Raw genomic sequence first — 16,227 nt, forward strand, 5'->3', positions numbered from 1 at the left:
GTCATTATCAGTTGTGCTTCACCAACATGCATGTAGTAATCCATGCAGAGGCAATTGTGTTATATGCAATCAGTGCTCTAGCTGCTACCAATTACAAAATTACAATTATGTGTTAGAAACGGTTGGAATATATACACACACACACATACATATATATATATAATACATAAAATAATTGTGAGTTTCCAAACACAGGGTGCACAGATTATCTGCGCCTTCTTTCGGCATTCCCATACTGGGATCAGCTATTATTTTTAGCATACTGGGCAGGTGCTCCAGTCACTCAGAATTAGAAACACAAATTTGGCATACATCTAATTTTAATGGTTGTTGCAAACCAGTAATCCAGTGGATCCCAAACTTTTTCAGTTCAAGGCACCCTTAGGGTCGCCATCATTTTTTGAAGGCACCCCTAAGCCAAAATAGTTACCAATTAGTCCTCCGCCTTGCTTACCACTGACCCTGGCCAAAGCTCCCCTGTGAGATCGCCGAGGCACACCAGTGAGCCTAGGCAGATTGGAGACCACTGCAGTAATCCCAAAACCTGCAGTTCACTGGATGCAGTTACATGGAATGTAACATCCCATACCATTTATACTGTTATTTTCAGACAGACCCTCCCTTGTTCAGATTGGTGCTCCAGATCTAAACCTATCACGCCCTCCATCACTGTTCCATTTTATATGCAATAGAGATATCTTCTTTAGAAGTAGTTAGCAACCACCAGCAACCAATGAAGACCACTGCCCCCAGCTCAAGTCTTCTGCTAAAGAAAATCGGAATAGTAACAGTAAAAGGCCATCAGTGGAAAAGATCATATCCATCAGTAAGATGTTTGCGTGTGTGTAAAACATCTTTTCCTCATGAGCCTATTGCAAAGCTTTTCACGTTTGCATTTTATATATTAAGACATTAACTGCTGCTGTTACATGAGTGATTCCAGCTATGTGTTCCCAATAGAAAATCAAGTTGTAATAAAACAAACAGTGTGGAAAACAGTTACTCATTTGTTGCGTGCTGGACATTTTCCAAGGGGCTATCAACCCCTCCTAGGGCTGTAGATGCCTGGGGCTATTTCACACTGAGGTGGTCTCAGGGCCGGCATGGAGCTTTAAAATGAAAAATAAACCCAATAATAATAAAAAAGAAAAAAATTACAAAGAAATATTCAAAACTGGCAGGAGTATTATACTCCAACAATGCGCAGACAGCATGGTTCACTGACATTTTGTAAACGGCATTGCTAGACACATAGGGCCTGAGTCATTAAGGCAAAAAAGGAGTAAATGTTCTCTGGGACAGACCATATTACAATGCAAGGGGTGCAAGTTAGTTTATTATTTTGCACATAAGTAAAATACTGGCTGTTTTTTCATCTAGCACACAGATACTTGCTAAATTTATTATTACACTGAAATTTAAAGTTTATCTAGGACATGCCCTACCCCAACTATAAAGCTGTCCCCACATTTTAAATTTACCTTCCCCTCCAATGCAACATGGTTTTGCCCAGGTGCAAATGTTACTCCTTTTTTATGCTTTGCTCTCCTTAATGACTCAGGCCCATAGTGTCCATTCACTTACACAATAGCAGACAAGCCTAGTGAATGTAGTGACTTTGCACTAGCACCCACCTCCTTCAATCTCAAGCATTGTGCAATAAATATAATAGTGCTTTTTTTCCCCCCTCAAATTGTTCAGCAGTGCTCATCACAGTGACTGTGGAAGGAGACATGTGACGATTGTGCCGGTTTGTGACAGAATCAGGGAACCTGCCAAATAATGTATTCTCTCATTTCACTGTCTGGATAAGTAGTCATAAGAAATGTACAGTGGCCTAGTGGTTAGGACTTCTGCCTCAGCACTGGGGTCATGAGTTCGATTCCTGACAATGGCCTTATCTGTGAGGAGTTTGTATGTTCTCCCCGTGTTTGCGTGGGTCTCCTCCTGGTGCTCCGGTTTCCTCCCACACTCCAAAAACATACTGATAGGTTAATTTGTTGCTATCAAATTGGTGTGTGTGTGTGTGTGTGTGTGTGTGTTAAGGAATTTAGACTGTAAGCTCCAATGGGGCAGGGACTGATGTGAATGAGTTCTCTGTACAGCGCTGCAGAATTGCTGGCGCTATATAAATTACTGATGATGATGTTCTAGCATTGGGCTGGAAGCTCATCCTGTGTGCATGGTAAGTAGGAGAATATAAGTGTGGTGGACTTCACTGTGGAGATGGGTTTCAGATGTAGAACCACAAATATATGAAGTACCTTCACAAAGTTCACTTTAATTTCTAAAGAAAAAGGAACATTCATTTATGTTTATAGTTCATTAAAACACATTCCAAATTAGACCTATACTGATTTTGATGCCAGTTCCACATATAACATGACAATGACCAGACCATCCCAGTATTTTCAGAGCAATTCTCAAGGCACAGCTCAGGTTTGCACAAAGGTCAATTCTAATTAAACTAAAAAGATATACCAATTATGTTGTTGATTAAAAATGGATAATCCCTTTATTTCATATTGCAACATGAGAAGTTAACAATACACACGCAGAAGTCCAGGAAAGATAAACAAATACATTCGGGTATAGTCTTTTCCATGTGAATCATGTGCCCTACATTTCAACTAATACAGAACAGGGGATGTATATTTGTAGAAGTTCAATGTCTCATAAAAAAGTGAGATGTAAGTTGTGTACATCTCGTTAGCCTCAACATGATTGTATGTGTTTTGTTTTCAGAGATGTTCAATATCTACTGATTACACAGCAGCACTGTACATGTGCAGGAATACAGAAAAATTTAAAATAAAAGAATAATTGACATAATGGGTAGGGAAGACTTTGGATTGTCTATTTAAAAGGTTTACGTAATATGCAATTTATAGTCGTAATTTAAGTGCACTTTCACAAGCTTTTTTGTTTAGAGTACAACAAATGCTCCAGGATTTTCTGACAACCCACCATCTACCACAGAAAGTTTGGCTGAAAATGCACGTGTCCGTAAATGCATGTTGAATTTATTTTTATTTTTTTTTAAAACAGCGCTAAAATTCTACCCCCCATTTTCACAGACCCAGATATAAGATTTACTAATGAAACACAATATACCTTACAAGACGTGAAGACAACACATTGTGAAATTATTATTTTTATCTTTAATTTGTGTATTTTATTTTTTGTGCTGTGGCTAAAGTAAAAGTTCGCAAGGCTGTAGAATAACATTCCAAATACTCCCCTCCATCTTTATTGACTACATAATTCCTTTTTTTTTTTTTTTGTCACAGACACTGCTTGGGGCTAGAACAGCAGTAATTGCATCACACGTTTTCCATGAATTCAAGTTTTATAAGCAAACTGTAAAAACAAAAAATAAAAAAAATAAAAGAATAGGGAGAGAAAAAAATACAGTTCCTGATTTGAGTAGATGCATGATCAAACAGAAGCATTTACTTGAAAGTTAGTCTGCTATTCAACAGCATATATCTTGAGTATTGGTCGTTAAGTCTCAAGCAGGCTCAACTTCAAGCAGTATTAAACACAAGCAAAAGTGATTTAACCCTTAAAATAAATATTCAGGAAAACCTCTCTGTACATACATGTGAAAGATTGTATAATACTTTCACGCAAGGGGGGAAAAAAAAAAAAAAAAGACTTTGTTCAGATAAAGCAGCAGAAATCTGCTGTTCCAGCCCATTGTCCCAGTGGAGAAGGGAGGCACACATACAGATGACAACATGTAGCTCACTATCATATGGCCTTTGTGGACAGGGACATCAATTTTATTGATTGCTATCCCTTTTGTTTAGCTTTTTTTTTTTACTTTTCATTTTACAGCATGCCAAATCCCTTGGCATATGTGATAGCCTTTAATAATCTCTCTTTCAGTTTCTCTTTGCTTGAGTACTCCGGAAGTAAAAGGACATTAAAGCATGTATGCGATGTTGGTAACCTGCAGAAAACAGACAGAAAAAAAGATGAGTACAGGACCAAAGCAGTATCTAGCAAACATGTGGCTTTACTTTACTTTAGAGAGATGTCACACAAGAGCATGTCATGCAGCAATAAGACCGCTTATGGAAACCAGGTCTTCAATAATTATGTTACCACTTCTGCAACAGTTATAAGAATACTATTTTTATGAAGCGAGGTGATTTGATGTTGGCCCTGAACGCTGCTTGTATAGTTGACACCCCCTAGGCAGAGCATCAGGGAAGCATCTGAATTTCTGAATGGGGAGGGGGGAGCACTGCAACACCCTATTTAACACTCTCAGAATGTAAGGAATCAAGTAGACACTGAGCTGGAAAATAGGAGTATTTACTTAAACATGTGGTGCTGAAAACAATATTTGCAATATACCTTAATGAAACGTAAACCTTTGACTAAAAAAAAAACAAAAACAAAAAAAACACCACTCTTCCCAGATGAGTAGAGACTATTATAGGAGCAAAATGAGAACCAACTACATAATGCCTATGGTTTTGGAATAAGATGTTTAATATGTAAGTGATGTTCAAGTATCCACGTACTTTTGGCCAAGCGCTAAACATTTTTCAGCAATTTGTGCCACAGTAGCTCTACAGTGGGATTGGAGCAGATTGGCTAGTCTTCATACCCGACACGCATCAATGAGCATTGGGTGCCCATGACCCTGTCGCGGGTTGTCCTACCTTGGTCCACTTTTGGTAGGTACTAACCACTGCATACCGGGAACACCCCACAAGAGTTGCAGTCTTGGAGATGCTCAGACTAGAAAATTGTGTTGTCTAGCTATCAGAATTTGGCCCTTGTCAAAGTCGCTCAGAATCTTATTGTTTGCCCATTTTTTCTGCTTTCAACACATTAACTTCAAGAACCGACTGTTCATTTGCTGCCAAATATATCGGTTTTAATGTGGCTAATAATATATATTAGGATTTTTAATTATTTAGTAGCTACTGTCTGTACACAACTATTTAGTGCAGCCTTTCTAGTTTAGTATTTTGTCTTCCTTGTAAGGAGGTGCGAGGATACTGGCTTAGGTGTTGCCATTTTACCCACTCAGCGGTAGCTGGTTAACCGGTATTTCTAAAAGCTGGGAACTTCTTAGGCTGGGAAAAAATTGGAATGTACAATAAAAATACACACACAGTTTGGGTCCTAACCAACACAGTGATTTGTGCTTAAGTGCAGGTAAAGGCCAGAAGGTTCAACTGGTGTGTACGCTTTTACATCCAATGTAAACATGTTACAGGTGGATTAAAAAAAAGTAAAACATTGTATATGAAGTGAATTTATACATCGTATAACTAAAAAATGTGGTGTATTAGTAAAACTGAGGATAAGTGGTATTAATATCATTAAGCGTGGAAAAACAGACTACATAGTGTGATCTTAAACTATAGTAGTAAGAATGCTACCCATAACGAATAACCAGGGAATAGAGTAGATGCATTGGCTTCCTTATCCCCACTGACATCAACAATTCAAAACATGCAGATGAAATGTACTGATAGTCATATGATATCAAGAGTTACTGTTCAGATAACCAAGGTCATTGCAGGCCTATTTATAAGGTGACAGCTTGAAATATAGCTTTTCACATACAAACAACTTGTAGAGTGGTGATTTTGGTTATAAATCTCATCATTTTTTTTATGTTTTTGCAAATTGTAACAGCATGACACAAATATGATATACTTAATATTCTGAAAAAAACAGAAAAATACACTCCCTAATAAGCAATCTAGCCACAACACGCCAGTGCTACAATTATTTTCAAATAGGCAAAAAAAATCAAAAATCAAATACAGACAAATACAATTCTAAATGATAATGGCAGTGTGTTAGATTGTTCCTGTGACACACACAGCTATGATTGTATGTTCTTCTCTAATATAATGGCTTCACCGATAATAATAGTTGCATGTGCGGGCAAGCTTTAGAGAAAGATTAATTTCCAACACCACTAAATTTAACCAAAACAAAAAAATCTGTCATTCGCAATAATAGTTTTATTAGTATACTGTACAGTCATGGCCAAAAGTTTTGAGAATGACAAATATTAATTTTCACAAAGTCTGCTGCCTCAGTTTTTATTATGGCAATTTGCATATACTCCAGAATGTCATGAAGAGTGATCAGATGAACTGCAATTAATTTCAAAGTCCCTCTTTGCCATGACAATGAACGTTATCCCAAAAACCACATTTCCACTGCATTTCAGCACTGCCACAAAAGGACCAGCTGACATCAGGTCAGTGATTCTCTCGTTAACACAGGTGAGAGTGTTGATGAGGACAACAGAGATTACTCTGTCATGCTGATTGAGTTAGAACAGACTGGAAGCTTTAAAAAGGAGGGTGGTGCTTGAAATCGTTGTTCCTCTGGTAACCATGGTTACCTGCAAGGAAACACATGCAGTCATCATTGCTTTGCACAAAAAAAGGCTTCACAGGCAAGGATATTGCTGCTAGTAAGATTGCACCTAATTCTACCATTTATCGGATCATCAAGAACTTTAAGGAGAGCGGTTCAATAGTTGTGAAGAGGTCTTCAGGGCCCCAAGAACGTTCAGCAAGCGCTAGAACAGTCTCCTAAAGTTGATTCAGTTGCAGGATCGGGGCACCACCAGTGCAGAGCTTGCTCAGGAATGGCAGCAGGCAGGTGTAAGTGCATCTAGTGTCAAGAAGGCCAGCAAAGAAGCCACTTCTCTCCAGGAAAAACAAGAGACAGACTGATATTCTGCAAAAGGTACAGGGATTGGACTGCTGAGGACTGGGGTAAAGTCATTTTTTATGATGAATCCCCTTTCAGATTGTTTGGCGCATCTGGAAAAACGCTTGTCCGGAGAAGGAAAGGTGAACGCTACCATCCATCCTGTGCAATGCCAACAGTAAAGCATCCTGAGACCATTCATGTGTGGGGTTGCTTCTCAGCCAAGGGAGTGGGCTCACTCACAATTTTGCCTAAGAACACAGCAATGAATAAAGAATGGTACCAAAATATCCTCCAAGAGCAACTACTCCCAACCATCCAAGAACAGTTTGGTGACAAACAATGCCATTTCCAGCATAATTGAGCACCTTGCCATAAGGAAAAGGTGATAACTAAGTGGCTCGGGGATTAAAACATCAAAATTTTGGGTCCATGGCCAGGAAACTCCCCAGACCTTAATTCCATTGAGAACTTGTGGTCAATCCTCAAGAGGCGGGTGGACAAACAAAAACCCACAAATTCTGACAAACTCCAAGCATTGATTAGGTAAGAATGGGCAGTCATCAGTCAGTATGTGGCCCAGAAGTTGATTGACAGCATGCCAGGGCGAATTGTAGAGGTCTTCAAAAAGAAGGGTCAACACTGCAAATATTGACTCTTTGCATAAACTTAATGTAACTGTCAATAAAAACCTTTGACACCTATGAAATTCTTGTAATTTTACCTTAGTATATCATACCAATATCTGACAAAAAAGGTCTAAAAACACTGAAGCAGCAAACTTTGTGAAAACCAATACTTGTGTTATTCTCAAAACTTTTGGCCATGACTGTATATAAGCATGCAGATCTGCTTTGTAACAAAATATTTACATAATTAAATATTATGCATATACTCCACTAAACTACTCTTGCACAAAAAGCAAACATTTGCACATACTATGCTCTCTCATTACATCCAGGAGTTTTTCACCCAGTCAATTTCAAGGCAAACGCTACTGGTCAACATCAAGTGTTTTATTCCTGATTTCATTGAAATATTCATAAATTATAAGTACATACTACAATGAGTTTTTATACATTTGCAGGTGGCTTACCTGTCTGTGTCAGGGCCGTTTTTGGCTATAATCATCTTTAGTTTACCCAATCCACCAACAGGTGCTCTGTCTGTGCCTGTTGTAAACTGTAGAAACAATCTTTTCTGTTCATCAGTAAATGAATTTACTATATCCCAGAATTCTCTGAAAGAGCAAAAAAGTGATGTATTTTTTTTACTTCATTTCACGTTAAGACAAAAAAAAAACCACAACAATACATATGTAAAAGCACCAATCGCTGCACTAATTGGAATAATTTAAATATGCAAAATCTCCCATACACCACACATTTTCAAAAGGGGTTTTATCTTTAGAGCAGTAATCTAATGATTGTACCTACTGTTCCATAACCTTTACTAAATAAGATTTTTTACTCACCGTAAAATCGGTATCTCTTACTCCATTGGGGGACACTGAGACATTGGGGTATAGTAGGTGGGACTAGGAGTCTAGGCACTTATCAAACTTTTTTGTTGCCCTCACTCCTCCCCTACTATGCCCCTCCTCTCCAGCTCAGACCTCAGTTTTGTATAACCAAGCCAGGAAAAGAGGAGAAACAATGCAGAAAAGAACACCAAGGACAGCACTACTTTCAGAGCAAGGGAGGATGCGCAGTGTCCCCCAATGGAGTCAGAGAAATCGATTTTACAGTGAGTAAAAATCTTTTCTCTTTCATACTATTGGGGGATACTGCAAGTCATTGGGGACATACCAAAGCTGCCTCTAAGGGAGGGAATGCTCTGGAACGGCTGCAGGCAATATTTTACAGCCAAAACTCGCATCAGAGGATGCAAAGCTATGCAACCAAGAAACTCTGCAGAAGATGTGGACGTTGTCACGCTGCACAACTGCACCATTGAAGCACCCTGTTGTGCCGTCCAAGAAGCTTCAACCCTCCTGGAGAGTGTGCTCTAAAAGTCACCTGAACAGGATGAAGGGCACAAACAGAATGGTGGAAATGATGTAGCGGCAAGAGACACTGGGCCAATCTGCTATTTAGCGTTAGAAAGGATGAAGGGGACAATCGTCTCATGGACGGAGATTGTGCGGACAAGAGCACGAACCACCTCCAGCCGTAGAAGTGTTACACAAAATGAGGAAGAATTAGAATGCTTGACCACAAGTTCCTGCGTTAAGTGGGATGCAGACATTATCGTCTGAACCAATAATGCCCGGTGAGATGCACCACTATCCTCCTGGAAAATTAAAATGTGCATGTGCTATACACCCCCCCCCCCCCCCCCTCCTCCCCCCGACACTGAACCCCTGCGAACAGAGGTGATATCCAAGGGAGCATCCATACCATGAGATAACAATTTAACCAACTCAGTGAGTCAAAGGTGGCCAAAGAAAGCACTCCGACGACGAGATCTGGATTCCATGGCTTCACCCGACCAACCAAAGGTCGGGCTGAGCCTGAAGAAACTCCCTTGTGAAAGACAACCTCCTGCTGAGCTAGATGGAGAGCACCGGGACATGCACTCTGAAGGGAGCCAAGGCGGAGACCCAGACTAGGGACAGCTTGTGAATGAAAACTAAGAGATCCATCACAGGGGCGTGTGAAAACCTTGGTATTTACACCAAATGGTGTATTGTTTCTAGCCCAGTGAGAACGGCTGAGGAAGATGGCCTACAGGCTGTATTCAAGGCACCAACCAGCTTCCTGCGAAGACCCTCTGGCCTTAAGATCTGGATGTCCAACGCCACAGCACCAAGCTAAACGATGGCAGAAGAGGCCTCTGAAGATATGGTCGCCCTGGTAGGCAGAAGGGAGGCGTCGCCGCCAGCCGGCGAACGTATGAGAACCATGCTCTGCGAGATAAACGAGGGACCACCAGGTTAGCTGGAAGCCGCCCCCTTTTAGAAACTCTATAGCACCCGTGAGAATATGGGACATGGAAGTGACAGGTACACCAGTCCTAAGTTCCAGTGAGACCTCCTGGCCTCAGAATTCCACCTGAGGGTCTTTAGATTCGGAGCAAAAAATGGAAACCTGAGAAAGGAGGATTGACACCCTCCCGGAGTGCCCCACGACTTCACCAGGAGGACAAAAGGGGTTTGTATTGATAGACCCTTTCCCTTGATTAACCGCCTGCTGAGACTCTCGGCCTCTCACTTATTTACATCGGGGTAACATGGTAAATAGTCAGGGAACATGACACACCACTCCGGCTATAACCTGGTCGACTCTCACATTGCTGTCAGGCCATGTGTTCCCCCCCTTGATGCTACAGATATGCAACAGCCGTAGCATTAACTGACAGAATGTATAGAGGATTCCCGATGAGGAACTGCTGGGCCTGACGCAACCCTTTGTCACATGTGAGCTCCAAATTTGAAAGAACAGTTCTTTTAAAAGGACCAAAAGACCCTGGAACTTTAAGGATCCTACTAACCCACCTCAACCTAACAGACTAGTGCCTGTCATGGCGAACGACTGAACCACTCTTGACTGTTTCTGGCTAACCACCACGAGAAGAGTATACGAGTGGGTTAGGGCAGAGTGATGCTATGTGTGTCCAATAACATGAAAACCAGACTTTTTGTGGAGAATTTCCGTCTGGAGATGTCAGGAGTAGAGTGTGCAAATGTTACTAGCTAGAACCTCGGTACGCTAGTCTGCAGAAAGCTTCATGCAACTGAGAAGAGAAATTTATTTTAAAAAATTTCTCCTCTTTTTTTCACCAGGAGCATCCTGGTCCTGTGCTGAAGCGAGAGGACCCTGTGGATCAGAGTGTAGAAGATGAGGCATAAGAATGCAGACTTCAGAATTATGTCCCCTTTGCTCCTTTCTAGGGGAAGAATGCCTTGCACCTCTGCCGGCAGGAGAGCCAAGGCTGCTGCTTACGTGCGCGGAGACCCAGATTGAACAGAGCTGCAGTTTTATTCACTCCTCGGGGTCTTTGGATCGAGTCCCGCGCTGCACCTAAAAGGAATTAAAATAAAAACGTGAAAAATAACTAACTAAAACTAAACCAAGTATAGGCAGGAGCCTATACCTACGTGACCTAACTCCTACGCACTTAAACAAAAACTGAGGTCTGGGCTGGAGAAGAGGGGCATAGTAGGGGAGGAATGAGGGGAACAAACAAGTTTGATAAGTGCCTAGACTCCTAGTCCCATTTACTATACCCAATGTCTCACAGATGTCCCCCAATGGTAGGAAAGAGAAATACATGTTTTTACAGCTGTGTATACAACTGCATCCAATCCAGAAAACAAATCTGCTCTGTATCTATATCTATGGGCAATGAAAAAAAAACAACTCTGTCTGCATCCTATAAAGACCATGATAAAAAAAAAAAAAAGTTAGTTCTTAAAATTTCTTTTGCATATGAATGATTGCCACTGCCCTTTTACAGTGCAACACAACACAAACTTCCTAACTATATCCATGTTTTACAGCTTCATAGATTTATCTACACAACTTCACTACATATTACATATATCTCACAATGTGAAAGAAAGTCAAATTCAGTGAGTTATCATTTAGATATATTGCAGTAAAACTCAAGTGTTATTTGGCTGCCTCAAACTCTGAAAGTAAACTTTGTCCCATGTTTCCCCGTTTTCTGTATTCACTACCGAGTCACGAGTATGCTCTCTTGCATTCTCCAGTCAAGCTCTTGGGTAGCAAGTTTAATATGAGATAATATGAACCTGTACGGAGAAGGTGAAGGAGCAGAGGTATGATATTAGGGAATGGGTGAGTAAACACATATATATATAATTCTTTTAAATATGTGTTTGCAAAGCCTTCAAGTAAGTTAAACAGTTAAAAAAAAGCCCACATTAACAAAACACTATAAAATCTGGTTTCTCAACCGATAGTACATGTACCCCCACAGTTATATTAGACAGATGCAGCTCCCAAAAGGAACAGACCTGCACTGGAGAAAACAACATTTGTGTGCTACTTAGTCACCAGTGCAGGTCTGTTCTTCAGAAAAATTGCTAAGTTTGTTTTCTATATCTATGGGAATATTTTGTGCATCCTTTCCTTGTGGCATAGATTCAGCGAAGAGCAGGAAACATTGCTATCATATCATGCAGTTGCTTGCTGCATATTTTTCCCCCCTTCCACCACATCCCAAAAAGACTCTATTGCATTGACATCTGGTGACTGTGGAAGCCACTATAGTGCACTGAACATATTGTCATGTTCGTGGAACCAGCTTGAGTTGACTTGTGCTTTGTGACATGGTTCATTATCCAGCTGGAAGTAGGCATTAGAAGATGAGAAGTCTGAGGCCATGAAGGGATGCATATGGCTAGCAACAATACTCAGGTAGGCTGTGTCATTTAAACAAAGCTTGACTGGTATTAAGGAACCTAAAGCGTACCGAGAAAACACACAGAAAACCCCACAAAATTATACCACCGCCTAGCAAGTTGACATTCATTATGCCAAATTCTGAGCATAGCCAAAGTCACGTCGCAGCAGAAGTCGAGTCGTCAACAGAAACCAGGCAACGTTTTTCCAATCTTCAAGTGTCCTGGTTTGGTGAGCCTGTGCCCACTGTAGCTTGTGTTACCTATTCTCATCCGACAGGAGTGGAGTTTGAATGCACAAGTATGTTGAACCTTGAAGACGATGGGTTACAGCAGCAAAGGGGTTCATATGTATACCGTGTTCTAATGCATTGAGTTCCTGTCCCATTCCCAGCAGCTTGAACCCCAGTCTGGCCATTTTCCTCTGAGCTCACTCAATGTGTTTTTCACTCACAGAACTATCGCTCAATGGGTATGTTTTGTTTTGCACACCAATTGTCGTGCATGAAAATCCCACTTAAGAATTAAAAGGACATTCTGCATGATCTAAATTAAAACTTTAATAATTTTAATATAATAAAGGGGGAAAAAATACTATGGTTATTGCAGCAAAGGCATTCTAAAGGACATTTACAGATTATTTTATATCCCTCTAAATTGTAAGTAGGTAATTAACATTATGCAGTTATTTACCTTGCTGGACGTCAGGAAGATTTAAGTCAACTAATGACGTGACAGAGGGGAATAAACCTAAATTCCCACAGCAAACTTCAAGGTCTACAGTTGTCTAAGGCAACCAGAGGCCGCAAGATGAGGCGACAGAACACGACATACCCTGTGTAACTGTTCTGTGGTTACAACAGAAGAAATCAATGCATGGTGCTAATTCGGGGTTTAGTACATATGTCGTTTTTATATTTGTAATTAAAGCAGACATAGCCTATGAGCATTATATTGGTGGCTGTTTCCCAAATGTCTCATTTCACAATATTTTCAAAAACGTAAAAGGCACAATAATTGTGAAACACACACTTCTGAAAACATTTCTTGCACTTCTGTAAACCTTTTAGCCGCTGTGAACTAGTAAAAAAGAGTTGTTATTCTATTTGTACATAAAACGCAGGTGTCTCAGCTACACACCTTAACAAATATATGATAAGTCACCCACCACGTCAAGGGGTGGGTGACTTCTCACAATGACTTGACCACAATGAGAGCCCCTATAGTGAGTCACATGTGTTTTTAGATTGACAAGGTTCCCAGCAGTGTCCTGGGGGATTTCTCAGTGTCTCTCTCCTTATTAGATAACCCCTTCCCTTTCTGCTGTGAACTTATACACTGAATGAGCAACTTCCATTTCAGTATAGTTAATATTTGCTATCGACATATATATGATAAAGTAGAAATATGTTTCTGGGATTCCTCTAAGCAATATAAAATAAAGCCCATAGCACAGATGCGTGCTTTCGTTCCTATTGTACACGTCTGCACGGTTATAGCAACAAGCAATATAAGGATATGCACACTTTGATACTACTGAACACGCCAACATATTGGAAATGCTGGTCACTAAACAAAATCCTCCGCATTCTACTCACCTAATCATGTGAGAATCTCTGGTGTAGCCTCCGTCATACTCTGTTGTTTCTTTAAGAGCTTGAAAGTCTAAGTTCTGTGGAGATAACATTCAATGAATATATTTGGTCTCTACCTCAGGAATATGGAATATCATCATGCTTGCTGCATGAAATAAAAGAATAAAAATAAATCTCTTACCCTACTTCCACAGATGAGCAGTTCTATTTCCTCTGGCCTAAACAGATACTTTAGTGGGGACTCATTGGTGACCATGTGAAATCCCCTCCTGAATGCCTTAAACTGTTTTTCCACAGATTTATTTAAAATGTAATCTGCATAGAGACTGACAAACTCCTAAAGCAAACAATAAACAGTAGCAAAGTGAAAAGACAGTTTACAAAAAAATACAAGACACACAAATCTGGTAACGTTCGCAAATTTAATTCAGAGGACTAGCTTAAAGTAACGAGTTTAATGTTAGAATACATTTCCATGTAAGTACCAGAGCCTTTCTTTACCAAGAAAGAGAAAAGAATGTTCAGAACATCTGAAATTTGTTTAAAACCTGTTGAACCTAGTAGAGAAAACAAAGGCTAACCAGTTGTTAAGCTGTTGTAGTGGGAGAGAACTATCACTCGTGTATTAGAGGGATCAGAGGGCTTTAACTGACTCGGTCATCTACATAAACGGATAGTGGTGTGTGGAAAACCAAAGGCTAACACTGCTTTCCTATTCGGATGATGTATTAATCCTATCGGTCTTTACATATTTAATCTGGTTATGGCTGCTAAACACTACTCATATCTGTTCTATCACCAGATCTCACTTTAGGAGTGCAGTAAAACAATCAACATAAAACCACCCGGTTTATTTTAGATTATGGCAGTTCTACAGCAGTCAGGGAGGGCAGCTAATAAAAAGAAAATGCTAAATGTAGTTAAATCCCATATTGTGCAAATTAACCAGTTTGAAGGATGTCCAGAATAACAAAACAAACTTGTATGTTTAAAAACAGACGGTGCTTTCACTTAGCAGTATATTTGTCTAAAAATATAATTGTATTTTATGGGGAATAAATAGCTAACAGGATAAAAACGCCAAAAGAAAAACCCTAAATCGTTTCCGCACTCTTACACAAGCACAGAATATGTACCACAAAAATGTATCACCTATTGCTCCTCAGGCATGGGTATACCAGATATGTCTTTTTGCAAAGTTAGAGAAAAATCATACCATTGTTCTTAGCCATAAATCTCCCTCTAGCAATTAAATCTAGAGATGGTCACTGACCCCCGTGTTTTGGTTTTGGATCTGGATTACCGTCGTGTTTTGGTTTTGTTTTGCTATTTTTTTGGAAAATCCATGTTTTTGGGCCTAAATTAACCCAATTTAGTGCTCCAACTGTTTTAGAGACAAGTAATCTAATTGTTGAGGTAATAAATCATCCAAAAAAACAGTTTAATTCTTCGTTGGTAGGCCTATTCTACACACAAAACAGATTGTCTTCCTCTCCATCTATGCATATTGGCAATACAGCCATCGTCTTTGAATGTATATTACACCCTACACTTATAGTTAAATATGTAAAGAAATGGAAAAAGCCAGTTTGGTTTCTGTATCTCAAGTCCCCCCTCCACTTGTATAAAATACCAAAAAATTCAGCCATTATAGACTGTACAATATTATGAAAAATGGACAAAGCCAGTTTAGGATCACTCTGTCTATGACACCCTACCCTTAAGGATAAATTGCCCTAACAGCAGCCTTTCAAGATGGTATGTGATATGGAAATGCCACAAGTCCCTTTCCTCTTTGGGGGTAGATTGCACCCTACACTTACATAGAAAGTTTTAAAAAGATGTTATCGGCATCATCTTCAGCTTAATCCTCACCCTCATCAGTGTGTACGTCATCATCACAGACTATCAATTCATCGCCGCTTGAATCCGCCATTAGAGAACAGTCAGTGCTTGGATGTCTTGGATGGTGAAGGCCTTCCTCGTGGAAGATGTAGTTCATTTTTATAAACATCATTTTCTCCACATTTTTGGGAAGTAACCTTCTACGGCGATCACTGACTAAGTTCCCTGCTGTGCTGAACACTCGTTCAGAGTACACACTGGAGGGTGGGCAGCTTAGGTATTGCAAAGCAAGTTTGTACATGGGTTTCCAAATGGCCTGTTTTTCTTCCCAGTAAGGAAAGGGACTGTCTGACATTTCCATATCAACTACCTCTTGAAAGTAATCCTCCACCATCCTTTGCATGTTTATACTCGTATTGGATGGAGTTATGGGCAAAGTGACATTTTTTTGAAAAATCCTTCAAACCAGCCCAGATGTTAAATTGTTCTGGTCTGCCCCCTGTGTCTTCCCTGCTTCTTTTTTGGAAATTTAATTTTTTACGAGCAACAGTTTGAGAAAGTGAAGGAGGACACGTCGTCAAGCCGAGGCCCAGTTCAGCGGCCAACTTGCTGAGCAATAGCTCCTTGCAAAAGTTCACATCTCACTCATTTACAAGTAAAGACTCAATGTAGGTTTTAAACCTTGGATCAAGCACAGTGGCCAAAACGTACTGATCC

General features: G+C 40.1%; 1 protein-coding gene across 3 annotated transcripts in view; it reads right to left on the bottom strand.

Annotated features, from left to right (window-relative positions):
* Positions 1–2,484: 2,484 nt before the first annotated feature.
* Positions 2,485–16,227, bottom strand: part of UBE3A (ubiquitin protein ligase E3A) — a 41,874-nt gene continuing 28,131 nt past the window's right edge. For all 3 annotated transcript variants that reach the window (XM_075200124.1, XM_075200126.1, XM_075200125.1), the window contains 4 exons: positions 13,847–14,002; positions 13,669–13,742; positions 7,799–7,942; positions 2,485–3,955 (listed from right to left, as the gene is read on the bottom strand). In XM_075200124.1, coding sequence (XP_075056225.1) covers positions 3,835–3,955; positions 7,799–7,942; positions 13,669–13,742; positions 13,847–14,002 — 495 coding nt within the window. In that variant the 3' untranslated portion in view covers positions 2,485–3,834. The remainder of the gene's footprint in view (positions 3,956–7,798; positions 7,943–13,668; positions 13,743–13,846; positions 14,003–16,227) is intronic.

The sequence above is a fragment of the Mixophyes fleayi genome, chromosome 2 (genome assembly GCF_038048845.1).
Source record: "Mixophyes fleayi isolate aMixFle1 chromosome 2, aMixFle1.hap1, whole genome shotgun sequence".
NCBI lineage: Eukaryota > Metazoa > Chordata > Amphibia > Anura > Limnodynastidae > Mixophyes > Mixophyes fleayi.